This window comes from Coregonus lavaretus, assembly GCF_964263955.1.
Source record: "Coregonus lavaretus genome assembly, chromosome: 1".
In the NCBI taxonomy this organism is placed as follows: Eukaryota; Metazoa; Chordata; class Actinopteri; order Salmoniformes; family Salmonidae; genus Coregonus; species Coregonus lavaretus.
The window spans coordinates 34,781,220-34,794,930 of NC_139988.1; the positions used below are offsets into that span (position 1 = coordinate 34,781,220).

General features: G+C 40.6%; 2 protein-coding genes across 5 annotated transcripts in view; both read left to right on the forward strand.

Moving 5' to 3' along the window:
* The first annotated feature begins 1,841 nt into the window (after positions 1-1,841).
* LOC311105042 (polyribonucleotide nucleotidyltransferase 1, mitochondrial-like) lies at positions 1,842-11,857 on the forward strand. Its single transcript, XM_084147025.1, has 28 exons — positions 1,842-1,984; positions 2,280-2,340; positions 2,437-2,511; positions 2,723-2,828; positions 4,379-4,428; positions 4,527-4,590; positions 4,680-4,727; positions 4,821-4,934; positions 5,078-5,264; positions 5,356-5,407; positions 5,497-5,554; positions 5,656-5,752; positions 5,880-5,982; positions 6,127-6,197; positions 6,305-6,341; positions 6,453-6,519; positions 6,620-6,709; positions 6,855-6,908; positions 7,013-7,122; positions 7,224-7,295; positions 7,388-7,451; positions 7,545-7,628; positions 7,714-7,797; positions 7,916-8,022; positions 10,824-10,879; positions 11,032-11,110; positions 11,297-11,344; positions 11,442-11,857. Exons 1-28 carry the CDS (start codon positions 1,866-1,868, stop codon positions 11,595-11,597), a joined length of 2,313 nt encoding a protein of 770 aa, XP_084003151.1. The 5' UTR covers positions 1,842-1,865; the 3' UTR covers positions 11,598-11,857.
* Positions 11,858-12,134: 277 nt separating this feature from the next.
* Positions 12,135-13,711, forward strand: part of LOC311108508 (serine/threonine-protein phosphatase 4 regulatory subunit 3B-like) — a 33,161-nt gene continuing 31,584 nt past the window's right edge. For all 4 annotated transcript variants that reach the window (XM_084151141.1, XM_084151140.1, XM_084151143.1 and 1 more), the window contains exon 1: positions 12,135-12,591. In XM_084151141.1, the coding sequence (XP_084007267.1) occupies positions 12,450-12,591 (142 nt within the window). In that variant the 5' untranslated portion in view covers positions 12,135-12,449. The remainder of the gene's footprint in view (positions 12,592-13,711) is intronic.

Sequence of the window (13,711 nt, forward strand, 5' to 3'; positions counted from 1 at the left end):
TCATATAACAAAAGTGGGCTAGCCTAAATGCCTGGGTAGTACCAATAACTGACTCTAAAGCAGGTGAATTGGACTCCCAATATACAGTGTAAGGGACAACCAATATTTCATGATGAAGAAGCTGATAATACTGTGTTGACCAAAAACAGCATATTCCTATCTAACAAGTCTTTCAACATATCCTCACATTGTTCTTTAGGCTGGTACAGTACAGTTACAGCATGGCTGGCAAGCCTGACGTTGTACAACCAAAGACTTCCGGTTCATCGGCCGGTCTTGAATTGCGGTGGCATTTGGGCACGCCATTTTGGGAAAAATATTTGGGTACATCCATTCTAAATCAACTAATATGGCAGCCTAATGACTTTAACTATTTTTTACCATAAGGATAACATTGTGCCACCAGTAGGAGTAGTAACACCACTGATGCTAACATCAATGAGACATTTTAGGTTTTTGAGGATTTTCTTAAATGGAGTTCACAGAGGCTCAAATCTAAGGTCATTAACGCTTGAACAAATAATAATTAAATAAATGTTGCTCACAATGTTATTTCCCTTCATTTAAATTGAGTAACACCAACTGACACTTTGGATTTAGACACACCAAATTATCAATGGAATCCTCAAATTCATAACCTACTAAAAGGGTGCGATTAGCAAATAAATATATTTAATATAGACCACCCCGCCGATAACAGTTTGCCACTGGAGGGAATGCTCAAGGTCCTTGTCTAGTTTTGTAATGAGTGATTTTCAAGGCGGTAACACCAATGACATAAAACTGAGGGACAGACATTATACTAGTACATTTTATTTTATTTTAATAGCCTTCTTTGTTTTTATTGATCTATACAATATATTAAATACTTTTGTTCACTTTCTAGCATTCAAAATAATAGATATCTCTAAATCCCCAAAACATGTCTCTACAACTCTACACTCTATCATAACTGGGACAAGACAAGTACTTTAAGCAATGCATAAACAATGTTTGCAGTATAAAGGAATTGCCATATGTTTTATCATTGATCAATAGTTTAATATAAACAAAAACATGTATGACGTGTAAGTATGTGTCATTTTAAAGTGCTTTCATGGTTGCAAAGGCAAGGGATGCAAATGCCCCCACAATTCAAGAACAACCCTCATCATACAGGATTATCCCTGTGTGCTTCCCAATAATATCTCCTTTCTCCTGAAGTGTGCACTCGTTCACTACTTCCCACAAATCTAAAAGCATGGAATTGGCAGAGGCATGGGCTGGTGGGAGTTTCCACAATATTTCTTATACCAGTCATTTTCTTTCAAATCGGTGAAGGGGAGTGCACTGCACACTTTAGGTGGAAGGAGAGATAATTGGGACATGGCCCATGTGGGCGTCATGTTTATTGTGAGGACAAAGCGCCCTCTTGTGTTCACATTTTTAAACAGCACTGTACCAGAAATGGTTTATATAATATAGTTATGAACCACTTAAAACTCCCCATGAAAAGGTACTAGTTAGATCCATTTACTTGATGGTTATGGTGATTGTGTGGGATACCAACAACAATCACATTAGGAAAGTAAACAAAGCTAAATTCAAACATCACTTTTCTCGCTCAGTTTCTTGAGAAAACATATACTGTATGTAATTTGGACTATAAATGAGGAGGGAGTGTGAAGTGGTCTGGTATGTTGGACCACCTTGGTTAGAAGATGCACAAAGTCGATCCTCTTTGGTCCAATCACAGGACACGATGTATTTCTGACGTACTTCCGTGCATGTGATGAACTGTCATGGCAGCCCACATGCGTATCAAAATTGTGTAAAGGATACCTGTTCAATTGAAGAAATGATCTCATGTTAGCTTTTACTCGAATATGAGACATTTACTGAGGCTTGGGCCCTCGCTGGCCAGACTAAATGTGCGGTTGTGCCACCAAAGCGTCTGGAACAGCCATGGAACGATACGAAAAGTGGGAGTGGACTTGGGTGAGAAGTAAGTTGACATCTGACTTTGCTAGCTTCATAGCTTGCTAATAACATAACGTTACACAGTGACAACCAGTCAAGCCTGTGGGTCAAGGTTTCAAGTTCATTATTCAACGCAGTGGTGTGCTTGTTGGTTTCATATTGTCATAGTCTGAGTCAGATATATTTATAAGAAGGAATATTACTTAGAATATTTCTGTCTGAGTCTTCCTAAATCTGTATTGCTGTTATGATGAATGGGTGATAGACTCCCATCAATTCACTCTAACCTCAGATGTTTTCTGATTTCCCCTCTTTTAAAGAAAACTTGAGATCTCAACAGGGAAACTTGCCAGATTTGCAGATGGGTCGGCTGTTGTGCAGGTAACTATATTTCTGAATTACTTTTGAGAGTTTGTAAGTGAATATGCACAAGATGTTCAGACCAGTTACTCAGATGCATTCCACCTCTTTATCCAGCTTGGGGATACAACAGTGATGGTGACAGCTGTCAGCAAAACAAAACCGTCCCCCTCACAATTTATGCCACTAGTGGTAAGTTAATGCTCCTGTTTTTTTAAGTGGGATCGTATTAATTTATTTCAATTGAATTTATTTCAATTGAAAACCTGCTTTTAGTATTCCATGCAGGATTGTTCATTATGTGTAATGATCTCTTTAGTGTATTGGGCTATTACGTAGTGTTTTCAGGTCCCTTGGAGTAATTCAGGTCCCTTGACTAGAGCTGTGTGTTTTTGATTGACAGGTGGACTACAGACAGAAAGCAGCTGCTGCTGGTAGAATCCCCACTAACCACCTGCGGCGGGAGTTGGGCACCACTGAAAATGAGATTCTGACTAGTAGGCTAATAGGTGAGAAGATTATTCTAACTCCTATCCCATAAGTTCCATCAATGCGGTGACTTTTGATATGTGTAACTTGGTAAAAAAAAAAAAAAAAAAATGATTTCACCTCATTTTTACATTCTGTCATAAAGAGAACATGTTCAACTTAATAAAAAACATGTTTTCCCATCTCAAGAGGTTAAATCATAAATGACTATAGTGAGTGCCTATTAAGTGCCGAATAAAGTAACAGTGTTGACAATTTCATCTTAAATCAGCCATAAATCCTCTTGTGACAGGGGAAATGGAAGCTTGTTGTCAAAGTAGTGACTCGCTCCTGCAGGTTCATGCTCTACAACATCCATAGAGTACGACCCAACCTCACACAGGAAGCGGCACAGGTCCTAAACCAGGCACTTGTCCTCTCCCGTCTCGACTACTGCAACTTGCTGTTGGCTGGGCTCCCCGCTTGTTCCATGAAACCCCTGCAACTTAGCCAGAACGCTGCAGCCCGCCTGGTTTTCAACCTTCCCAAGTTCTCTCATGTCACCCCACTATTCCGCACACTCCACTGGCTTCCAGTTGAAGCTCGCATCCACTACAAGACCATGGTGCTTACCTATGGAACAGCAAGAGGAACTGCCCCTCCCTACCTCAGGCTATGCTCAAACCCTACACCCCAACCCAAGCACTCGGTTCTGCCACCTCAGGTCTCTTGGCCCGGTCACCCATACGGGAGGGAAGCTCCTGCTCAGCCCAGTCAAAGCTCTTCTCTGTCCTGGCACCCCCAATGGTGGAACCAGGTTTCCCCTGAAGCTAGGACAGCAGAGTCCCTGACAACCTTCTGAAACCGTACCTCTTTAAACAGTATCTTAAATAATCCTCCTCCTCACCTCGACCCCCCCCCCTTGAATACAAGCTTCACAAACAAAATGAAATGGTCTTTTTTAGCCTGTCTGTCTATGGGTAACAGGGTTGATGTGTTATGCTCGACCCACTCAGTGTTCCACCAGAAAATGGCCAAAAAGAGTAGAACCAGCTCACCTGCTTTTACACTATGATTTAACTATTAGATGTTCAATGTTTCTTTTGGAAAAAAATATTTTAAAAGGAGTAGTTTCACCATATTAAACGAGAGTTCAGTTCACGTAACAGGGTTGACCATAAAATTAACGTGTTTGTGTGTTTTTTTTACCTTAAAATGAATCGCTAATCACATGAAATAAATAATCTTCATAAATGACAACAAAATAACTAGGGGTTTACAATGATGGAGAAATGTTTGGGGTAAGTGGGTTAAAATCTTCCTGGAATTCAGAGGGTGCACAGCGGGACATGTCAAAAAGTCTTTATTCATATTAATAATCGGATTTATTAAATTCTCCTTGTCGTCTATATTAAAAGGCACTTAATTGAATATAACAGGCTTTTAAAATTCAATATTGGTTCACATTTTCTACCTAAAATATCAAAGGCACTAATTTTGTGGAACAACCCAACTGTTACTCTAGAATTAGAATTAATCCAATACCATTAGCAGACTTTTAACTGTATCCTTTTTTGCTGTCTCACCTCAGACAGGGCAATCAGACCCCTTTTTCCTGCTGGTTATTTCTATGACACTCAGGTGAGTCATCATGTGTAGCTAATGTTATAATAACAGTGTATTTACACTGTTATTACAAGCTATGCTCTTGATTGTAATACTGCTATGTATATTTTCAGGTCCTGTGTAACCTGTTGGCAGTTGATGGCGTAAATGATCCAGATGTACTGGCCATTAATGGAGGTGAGGAGAGATTGATTTCCTTGTAGAAGCAGTCACATTACCTTTGTTTGGCATCCAGTGATTAAATAAACTATGTCTCATCCCTACAGCCTCTGCTGCCCTTTCCCTGTCTGACATTCCCTGGAATGGGCCCATTGGTTAGTATCTCTTACAGACCTGTGTCCTTTTTTCTTTCTTTGTTGCAGAGCGTGTGGCTTTAACCGTATGGTCTGTGTTTCTTGGATGTTTAGGTGCAGTGCGCATTGGCCTGGTGAATGGAGAGTTTCTGGTGAACCCAACACGAAAGGAAATGGCTTCCAGCACTATCAACCTGATAGTGGCTGGAGCACCTCTCAGCCAAGTGGGTTAGTAGTCCATCTATATCACACATCCATTTTTCCTACAGTCCTCTCTCTTCTACCTTAATATCTATAGTAGAATGTTACAGTGTGTGTTATGCCATATTCAGTCTCTGTAAAAAAACAAACACGTATTGTTTATGTTTTAGTGATGATCGAGGCATCTGCTGAGAATGTGTTGCAGCAGGACTTCTGTCATGCAGTCAAGGTTGGCGTGAAGCACACACAGCAGATCATACTGGCTATTCAGCAGATGGCCAGAGAAGCAAAGGTGTCCAAGCGCACCCCTCCCAAAATCTTTTCTGCTCCTGCGGTAATGATTGAGCATACACGACAGTAAGGCATAACATTTCTGTTTTAATATTTCTCATATCTGTCATGTTTTTTTTATTGATGGTAACATGACAGCACACGGTTTTGCTTTCAGGTTGGCCTCTGAAAAGGTCTACGCTGTTTTCACAGACTTCACTCATGACAAAGTAAGTATTTATGTCTGGGTGTTTTTGCTATTGTGTTTTGGTGGTACTTTTTCATTCAGTAAGATTAGTAACTTATTGTGTCCTTTCAGATTTCCAGGGATGATGCCATTAACAAAGTAAGGCTTGAAACAGAGGAACAAATAAAAGGTATATATCATTGCTATATACCAAATAAATGTTTGCAACTTTCAAGGTCTTGTGAGTGGTTGTTTACTGTCTAACTGCCTAAGTATGTCTGTATTATGTAGAGAAATATCCTCAAGCAGAACCTTATGAGGTGATGGAGTCTTTCAACATGGTATCAAAAGAGGTTTTCCGCAATCTGGTTTTGAACGAATACAGGAGGTAAAAAGAACGCATGTCTCAGTAGTATTTAGCAAATTGTCATGAATACATGACCAACATAGGTGATTGATGAATACTGTGTGGTTTGGAACAATAAAATAGTTTCCTTGTTTACCTTGTTTTACAGGTGTGATGGAAGAGACCTGACTTCATTGAGAAATATTTCCTGTGAGGCGGACATCTTTAAGCCCCTTCATGGGTCGGCACTTTTCCAGAGGGGACAGACACAGGTAGGGATCTGGCGTTATAAAGAAGTAGGTTCAGAGTAGGCATCCTATTCATTTTGGGGACATTGGAAAGTATTGACGGAGTCTGATTTGTTTTGGGTTGTTTGTCATATCTTTAGCCTACTTAATAAAGCCATTTCTATCTAGGTTCTGTGCTCTATAACATTTGACTCCTTGGAGTCTAGTATTAAAACAGACATCATTACTACAGCGTTAAGGTAAACTTACACTTTATTAATTACGGTCCTCTTGAATGCAAATTTCAAGCAAGTGTTAATACAATTTATATGTAGGTTAGATTAAACTAGTTGCTCTCTTTTAACAGTGGAGTCAAAGACAAGAATTTCATGCTTCACTATGAGGTGAGTATCACATTTAGCAAATACGCAGGATTCAAGGAGGATTTGCTTATTAGTTTGGTATTGCACAAAAAAAACATCTGAATGGGCTGAAATTATATTTTTCTATTTCAGTTTCCACCTTATGCAACCAATGAGATTGGAAAGATGAGTGGAATGAACAGAAGAGAGCTTGGTCATGGTTAGTATGTTGGCATAGATTAGACGACGCGTGGGTAGTGTGGGTGGCATGGCTAAACTGATGTGACTATTTAAATCATATTCTGCTTCTATGGTGACAGGGGCACTGGCTGAGAAGTCTTTGAGACCTGTCATCCCCAAAGACTTCCCCTTCACTATTAGAGTTACCTCTGAGGTTCTGGAGTCTAATGGTGAGTTCTATGGATGACTTCCATTTTCCTTGTACATTTTTAGACTATGACTTATTATAAGCTTAGTTGCCAAATCTTAGTCATTTCATTGACTGTATGATTAGCCCCCGCTCTTTCTTTCTCTCACACACACTCATTCTCTCAGGGTCCTCGTCTATGGCATCAGCATGTGGAGGCAGTCTGGCTTTGATGGATGCTGGTACAGTACTTAATGTTTTTGAAGTGGAAAATTAAAAATGTAATTTGATAATGTTGTTGATGATCCTTCTGTTTGCAGTGAAACGTAGCACTTTTGTGTTCCAGGTGTTCCTATTTCATCAGCTGTGGCAGGTGTTGCTGTTGGACTCATATCCAAGGCAAACCCAGAGAAGCCATCAGAAATCCAGGACTACCGAATATTGACTGATATTCTGGTACCCAATATTACTAGTATTTTTCTCACCAATCCTACATTCGTACTGTAATAATGGGATCCCCTGTAGAACTGTTTTATTTGTGTTTTCTGTCACAACAGGGAATAGAGGATTACCTAGGAGACATGGACTTCAAACTGGCTGGAACAAACAAGGGTATCAATGCCTTACAGGTACTGTAGCTGAACGTCCAGTGGTTTCTCTATTCCGTCGTTTTTTGTTGACTGTATTTATTTTTGCTATAATGTATGCCGCCTCCTTCTAGGTTGATGTGAAGATTCCAGGCTTACCGCTGAAACTTGTAATGGAGGCTATTCAGCAAGCCACAGGTGAAATGAAAGACATTCCCCAGAAATATATTGTTTATGTCACTATAAAATATCGCAGTCACCAATCCTCATTTCATTCTCATATCCTTACAGTTGCCAAGAGGGAGATTTTGGGCATCATGAACAAGACCATTGCGAAGCCAAGGGACAAAAGAAAGGAGAATGGCCCAGTTGTCGGTAAGATTCTCTTGGTGTCTAGTCCTTATTTGATTCCCATCATTTATGTATTTTCCTTTAAAGGAATGTTTCCTGTCTGTTGCAGAAAATGTCAGAGTCCCTGTCTCCAGACGAGCACGCTTTGTTGGGCCAGGGGGCTATAACCTCCGTAGACTACAAGCTCAAACAGGTAACATTTTAATATTCTAAAACAACATTCTAACTCCATTTGTGTCTACACCAACAAGCTCTCTTCATAGGTGCATAGTGTATGGGAAAATGACAGGTTGTTTTGTGTCATTGGATAGGTGTGACGATAAGCCAGGTGGACGAGGAGACCTTCTCTGTGTTTGCACCTACTCCTGGTGCCATGAATGAAGCCCAGGAGTTCATCACAGAAATCTGCAAGGATGATGTAAGTCCAACCTAGTCTAATTCCACTGTATTGCCTAATTTCTTACCATTCCTTAATGCATTTTGATTTACTATTAGTTAAACATAATTGTACTATAGACCCATTTCCCGGCCGCGTCATAAAGTTTTGCACGCTGTTCGTCTTTAAAAACCTCTTTGTTTACCTAGCAGTGGATACGATCACGTGCAACTTCAAATGCACGTGATTAGATGGTTATCGTCTACAACATTGCAGATGTCATCAGAGGATTGATTACCTAGCAAGCCAGCGAGGCAAGGTCAAAAATCACAAATAGAGCTAGATAAAGCCAGAAGAATAATATACTGTACTTGTTGAACATAGCTATAGCCATCAGTCTTGCATGTTTTCATGGTCATCACTCACTTACTGTTAAGTTTGTCAAGGTCCCGACATCAGCATTTGCTATCCTGCTACAGAGGTTTTTGATGTTGGGATGCGCGCCTTACTCGAACATGACGTTTGATGGTAAACAGAAAAGGGCTCTATATTAGCTCTCAAAACTCTAGGCGGCATTCTGCCTTCTCCCTACAGTTCTCAGCCATTAGCGTCGCCCACGACTGCCTCATGTGAACTACAATCCCGATGCTGTGGTTTAACGTTTAGAAACATCTATAATCATCGCTTGCGATAGGGCTTTCCAAACATATGGCCCTTATCTTTCATCAGCGAGAAAAATTCCTTAAAATAAAAAAACACTTACTGTAGCAGTTTTGCATAGATCCATACAGCTATGGGTGCCTCCATCCGACGAAACTACACTTCCGCTACACTTCCCGAGTTATGCTTACACACAGGTGTTCGGAGCATGCTAGATAGCTCATTAGCACAGGTGGTCGCCTCTTGTCTTCCGTCTGTTTTCCATAAACAAACTCTGTAACATGGAGATGTGGGAACACTAACCCTAACCGTATCAAGATATGTATCAATTTAACCTTTTGTGTTTAGAACATTATTTCTTGCTGAAATGAAAGATAAGTTCCTTATGCTTCCAAAACTTTACCGCAAGCGATGCATGTTAATGTTCATACCGAGTGTCTGGGATCTTAACAAAACTTCCCCCTACAGAAGACTCCTTCGTCCAGTGGCTCTTATGTGTAATGTAATGGAACTGAGAGTCATGATCAAGGGCAAGGATCTACAGTGAGGGGAAAAAAGTATTTGATCCTCTGCTGATTTTGTACGTTTGCCCACTGACAAAGACATGATCAGTCTATAATTTTAATGGTAGGTTTATTTGAACAGTGAGAGACAGAATAACAACAACAAAATCCAGAAAAACGCATGTCAAAAATGTTATAAATTGATTTGCATTTTAATGAGGGAAATAAGTATTTGACCCCCTCTCAATCAGAAAGATTTCTGGCTCCCAGGTGTCTTTTATACAGGTAATGAGCTGAGATTAGGAGCACACTCTTAAAGGGAGTGCTCCTAATCAGTTTGTTACCTGTATAAAAGACACCTGTCCACAGAAGCAATCAATCAATCAGATTCCAAACTCTCCACCATGGCCAAGACCAAAGAGCTCTCCAAGGATGTCAGGGACAAGATTGTAGACCTACACAAGGCTGGAATGGGCTACAAGACCATCGCCAAGCAGCTTCGTGAGAAGGTGACAACAGTTGGTGCGATTATTCGCAAATGATAACTGTCAATCTCCCTCGGCCTGGGGCTCCATGCAAGATCTCACCTCGTGGAGTTGCAATGATCATGAGAACGGTGAGGAATCAGCCCAGAACTACACGGGAGGATCTTGTCAATGATCTCAAGGCAGCTGGGACCATAGTCACCAAGAAAAAATTGGTAACCCACTACGCCGTGAAGGACTGAAATCCTGCAGCGCCTGCAAGGTCCCCCTGTTCAACAAAGCACATATACAGGCCCGTCTGAAGTTTGCCAATGAACATCTGAATGATTCAGAGGAGAACTGGGTGAAAGTGTTGTGGTCAGATGAGACCAAAATCTAGCTCTTTGGCATCAACTCAACTCGCCATGTTTGGAGGAGGAGGAATGCTGCCTATGACCCCAAGAACACCATCCCCACCGTCAAACATGGAAGTGGAAACATTATGCTTTGGGGGTGTTTTTCTGCTAAGGGGACAGGACAACTTCACCGCATCAAAGGGACGATGGACGGAGCCATGTACCGTCAAATCTTGGGTGAGAACCTCCTTCCCTCAGCCAGGGCATTGAAAATGGGCCGTGGATGGGTATTCCAGCATGACAATGACCCAAAACACATGGCCAAGGCAACAAAGGAGTGGCTCAAGAAGAAGCACATTAAGGTCCTGGAGTGGCCTAGCCAGTCTCCAGACCTTAATCCCATAGAAAATCTGTGGAGGGAGCTGAAGGTTCAAGTTGCCAAATGTCAGCCTCAAAACCTTAATAACTTGGAGAAGATCTGCAAAGAGGAGTGGGACAAAATCCCTCCTGAGATGTGTGCAAACCTGGTGGCCAACTACAAGAAACGTCTGACCTCTGTGATTACCAACAAGGGTTTTGCTACCAAGTACGAAGTCATGTTTTGCAGAGGGGTCTCATACTTATTTCCCTCATTAAAATGCAAATCAATTTATAACATTTTTGACATGCGTTTTTCTGGATTTTTTTGTTGTTATTCTGTCTCTCACTGTTCAAATAAACCTTCCATTAAAATTATAGACTGATCATGTCTTTGTCAGTGGGCAAACGTACAAAATCAGCAGGGGATTAAATACTTTTTTCCCTCACTGTATATCATCCAAAAGGCTATGCTTACCCACATTTACTTTTTTGCATGGCAGCAAGAGCAGCAGCTGGAATTTGGTGCTGTTTACACTGCCACCATCATGGAAATAAGGTACCCAATGTTATGTGTTATTGGAGGATGCTGTTTAATCTAATATGATGCAGCTACAGCCTGTGGTTTTTAAACATAGGACTGATTAAACATTGGATTGCTAAATGGGTAGCTTCATGACTTGCTTAAATTCTGTCTCCCTTCCGCCACAGGGACATTGGTGTCATGGTGAAGCTGTATCCCAACATGAGTGCCGTTCTGCTCCATAACTCTCAGCTGGACCACAAACGGGTAAGAGTCTAGCCCCAGAATACCATGCAGGGGTCACAGGACCCTCTACACAGATTATGTTTTACAGATGTTACCATTTTGGAAAGGGCTGCATGTGTTGGCTTGTTTTCTGTTTATTCATGTCATTTATGTTTCAGATAACATTTTTGACAGAGTGAAATAATTGTAAACTCTGAATTTGTCCAGATAAAACACCCAAGTGCTCTTGGATTAGAGGTTGGACAGCAGATTCAGGTAATGTGTTGGAGTAGGATCATTCTTCTGACCTTTAGTTGTTAATCTGATTGACTTCTTGACTAACATTTTTTCTCTGATGGAACTTTGCCAACAGGTTAAATACTTTGGGCGAGACCCAACAGATGGAAGAATGAGGCTTTCGAGGAAGGTGTTACAATCTCCAGCAGCAACAGTTGTTAAGACACTGAGTGAAAAGCAGAGCATCAACATGGGCACAGGGAATGGCCAAGCGACCAGCACCTCCTCTTGACTCCCCTTGTCCTCCTAGACTGTGTGACCAACTGTCCATGACCATGCATCTCAAGGACACTCTGCATTCCCCCTGACTTCACTGAACTACTGTTTCTCTTTACTCACCAACATCCTCCAATCACCAGTTACTGTACTCTCATTCTCTGGTGATTTCAGCAATGATATCAGATCGGTGGCCATACTATTGAGTTTATATGCTGTCAATTTCTGTTAATCTATTTTATACAATGTGTAATAAATATGTAAATTAACAATTTTAATTGTTTTAAATTGAATTGACTTAAAGCTGTGACCGCTCATACCATATTCCAATCTTCTACATACTCATTGTTTTAGTTGTAAAATATTTAGAGTTGGCGTCTTTTATTGAAATCAACAGCATTATTTTTATTAACTTTTTTTTTGCCAAGGACAGACTATAACAGGTCTGTCTGTTTCGATATTGCCACAATAACACACCGGTTTCCGTAGCCCCTCAGAGGAGACCCCGCGGCGGTAACCGTTTGGATGACGTAGGGAAGAAAAAGACAAGATCAGATTACAAGATGGCGGTCTCTGGACGATAGTGAAGAGGCCGTCGTAGTTGTGTTCTCAACTGTGAATTTTACAGGTAGCTAGCAATCGTCGTCATTCTGCGGGGGATATAAATAATAATAATCATCGTAATATGCTCGTGAATTAGCTTTACGTTTTAGCACATTATTGCGAATCATACTCGGATGTGTCTGAAACATGCGGGTAGAAACAAAGTTTGAAGCTCGGGGATAAGGAAATAGCTAGGCAACTATTTGAAAGAGTGAACCAGTGGCTAGCTAACGTTAGATTGTTAGCTTTTCCGCTCAAGGTAACCATGTCGGATACTCGGCGGCGTGTGAAAGTATATACGCTTAATGAAGACCGGCAGTGGGACGATAGGGGCACAGGACATGTCTCGTCTACCTTTGTCGAACGACTGAAGGGAATATCATTATTAGTTCGGGCGGAATCCGACGGTGAGTTGCTAACTAACATGTCTTATTAGCAGATGGTCAGATAGCTCGTCACTTACGTTTGTTTTGTTCGTAACGCAGCTATCTAACGTTAGTTGGCTGGTAACATCAACTAACACAGGCCACAGATGCAATAACTCAACATCGCGAACTAGTTTAAGAATCAGCTACTGTAGCTAACTAAATCAGCCAACTGAACTAACTAGCTAACTGTTATGATCTTGCTAACGTTAGTAACGTACAATAACTGCTGCCGGTGTGAATAGGTTATTCTAGCCAACTAACGAGCTACATCACACTATATTGCTAATGCTAGTTTGCTACTGTTAGCTAGCTAACGTTATCTATTTAGTTAGTTAAATTAACTAGCTGGTTAGCTAACTGGGTAGTTAGCCAATGTTCAACGTTTACTTGTATTAACGCTACATAGTGATGGTTGGCCTTGAAGATGAAATACAAATAAGCAAAACAAATTGCTTAAAAGGTAGCTCGTTAGCTAATTAAGTAGCTATAAACGAAATAAACAACTAGCATGATTTTCTCAAACCAGCTTCTTAGCTAACTAACCTAGTTAGATGGCTAGTTAGCCAATGCTTGGAAGTAAAATGTGGTTGAACTAACTTGCTTTGTAATCCTGATTTTCATTTCAATACTTATTATTTTTATAGCTATCTTGGTACATAACTAGGTAACCTTGGTACACTTAAAATATTGTATCCAGCTAGCTGACGAGCTAGCCAGCCAACTAAGCTAGTTAACTACCCGGTCAAATGTTAGTCAACTTTCTAGTTTTAGCTAGGTAGCTAGCTAGTAAACTCACTTGGCTAACTTGTTAATAAATAAAGGGGCATTTGTTTGCCAGCCAAAAACATACATTCTGTAAGCTAATTTGTGGGTAGTTGTCCTTGTTTACGTGCACAGTTCATGTCAGTAAAGGTGTGGTATTCAGGTTTCAGCAGTAATTGTTAGTCTTACAACAGCCATCTTATTTGAAGAACATGTTCTTTCACACCCATGTGACTGAATTATCCAGTTCTGTACTATAATTTTGCTAACATTTAGGCAGCAACTAATTATTTCAATAAGGTAGTGGGTAGCTAACTAAATTCCTATTTGTCTTTTA

Bases quoted from the DNA above. Each gene is read 5' to 3' on its own strand.
- LOC311105042 (XM_084147025.1), top strand. From the start codon at position 1,866: ATGAGACATTTACTGAGGCTTGGGCCCTCGCTGGCCAGACTAAATGTG. The intron at 6,520-6,619 runs GTTAGTATGTTG...CTATGGTGACAG, and splicing joins CAGAAGAGAGCTTGGTCATG to GGGCACTGGCTGAGAAGTCT. The intron at 7,798-7,915 runs GTAACATTTTAA...GTCATTGGATAG, and splicing joins TAGACTACAAGCTCAAACAG to GTGTGACGATAAGCCAGGTG.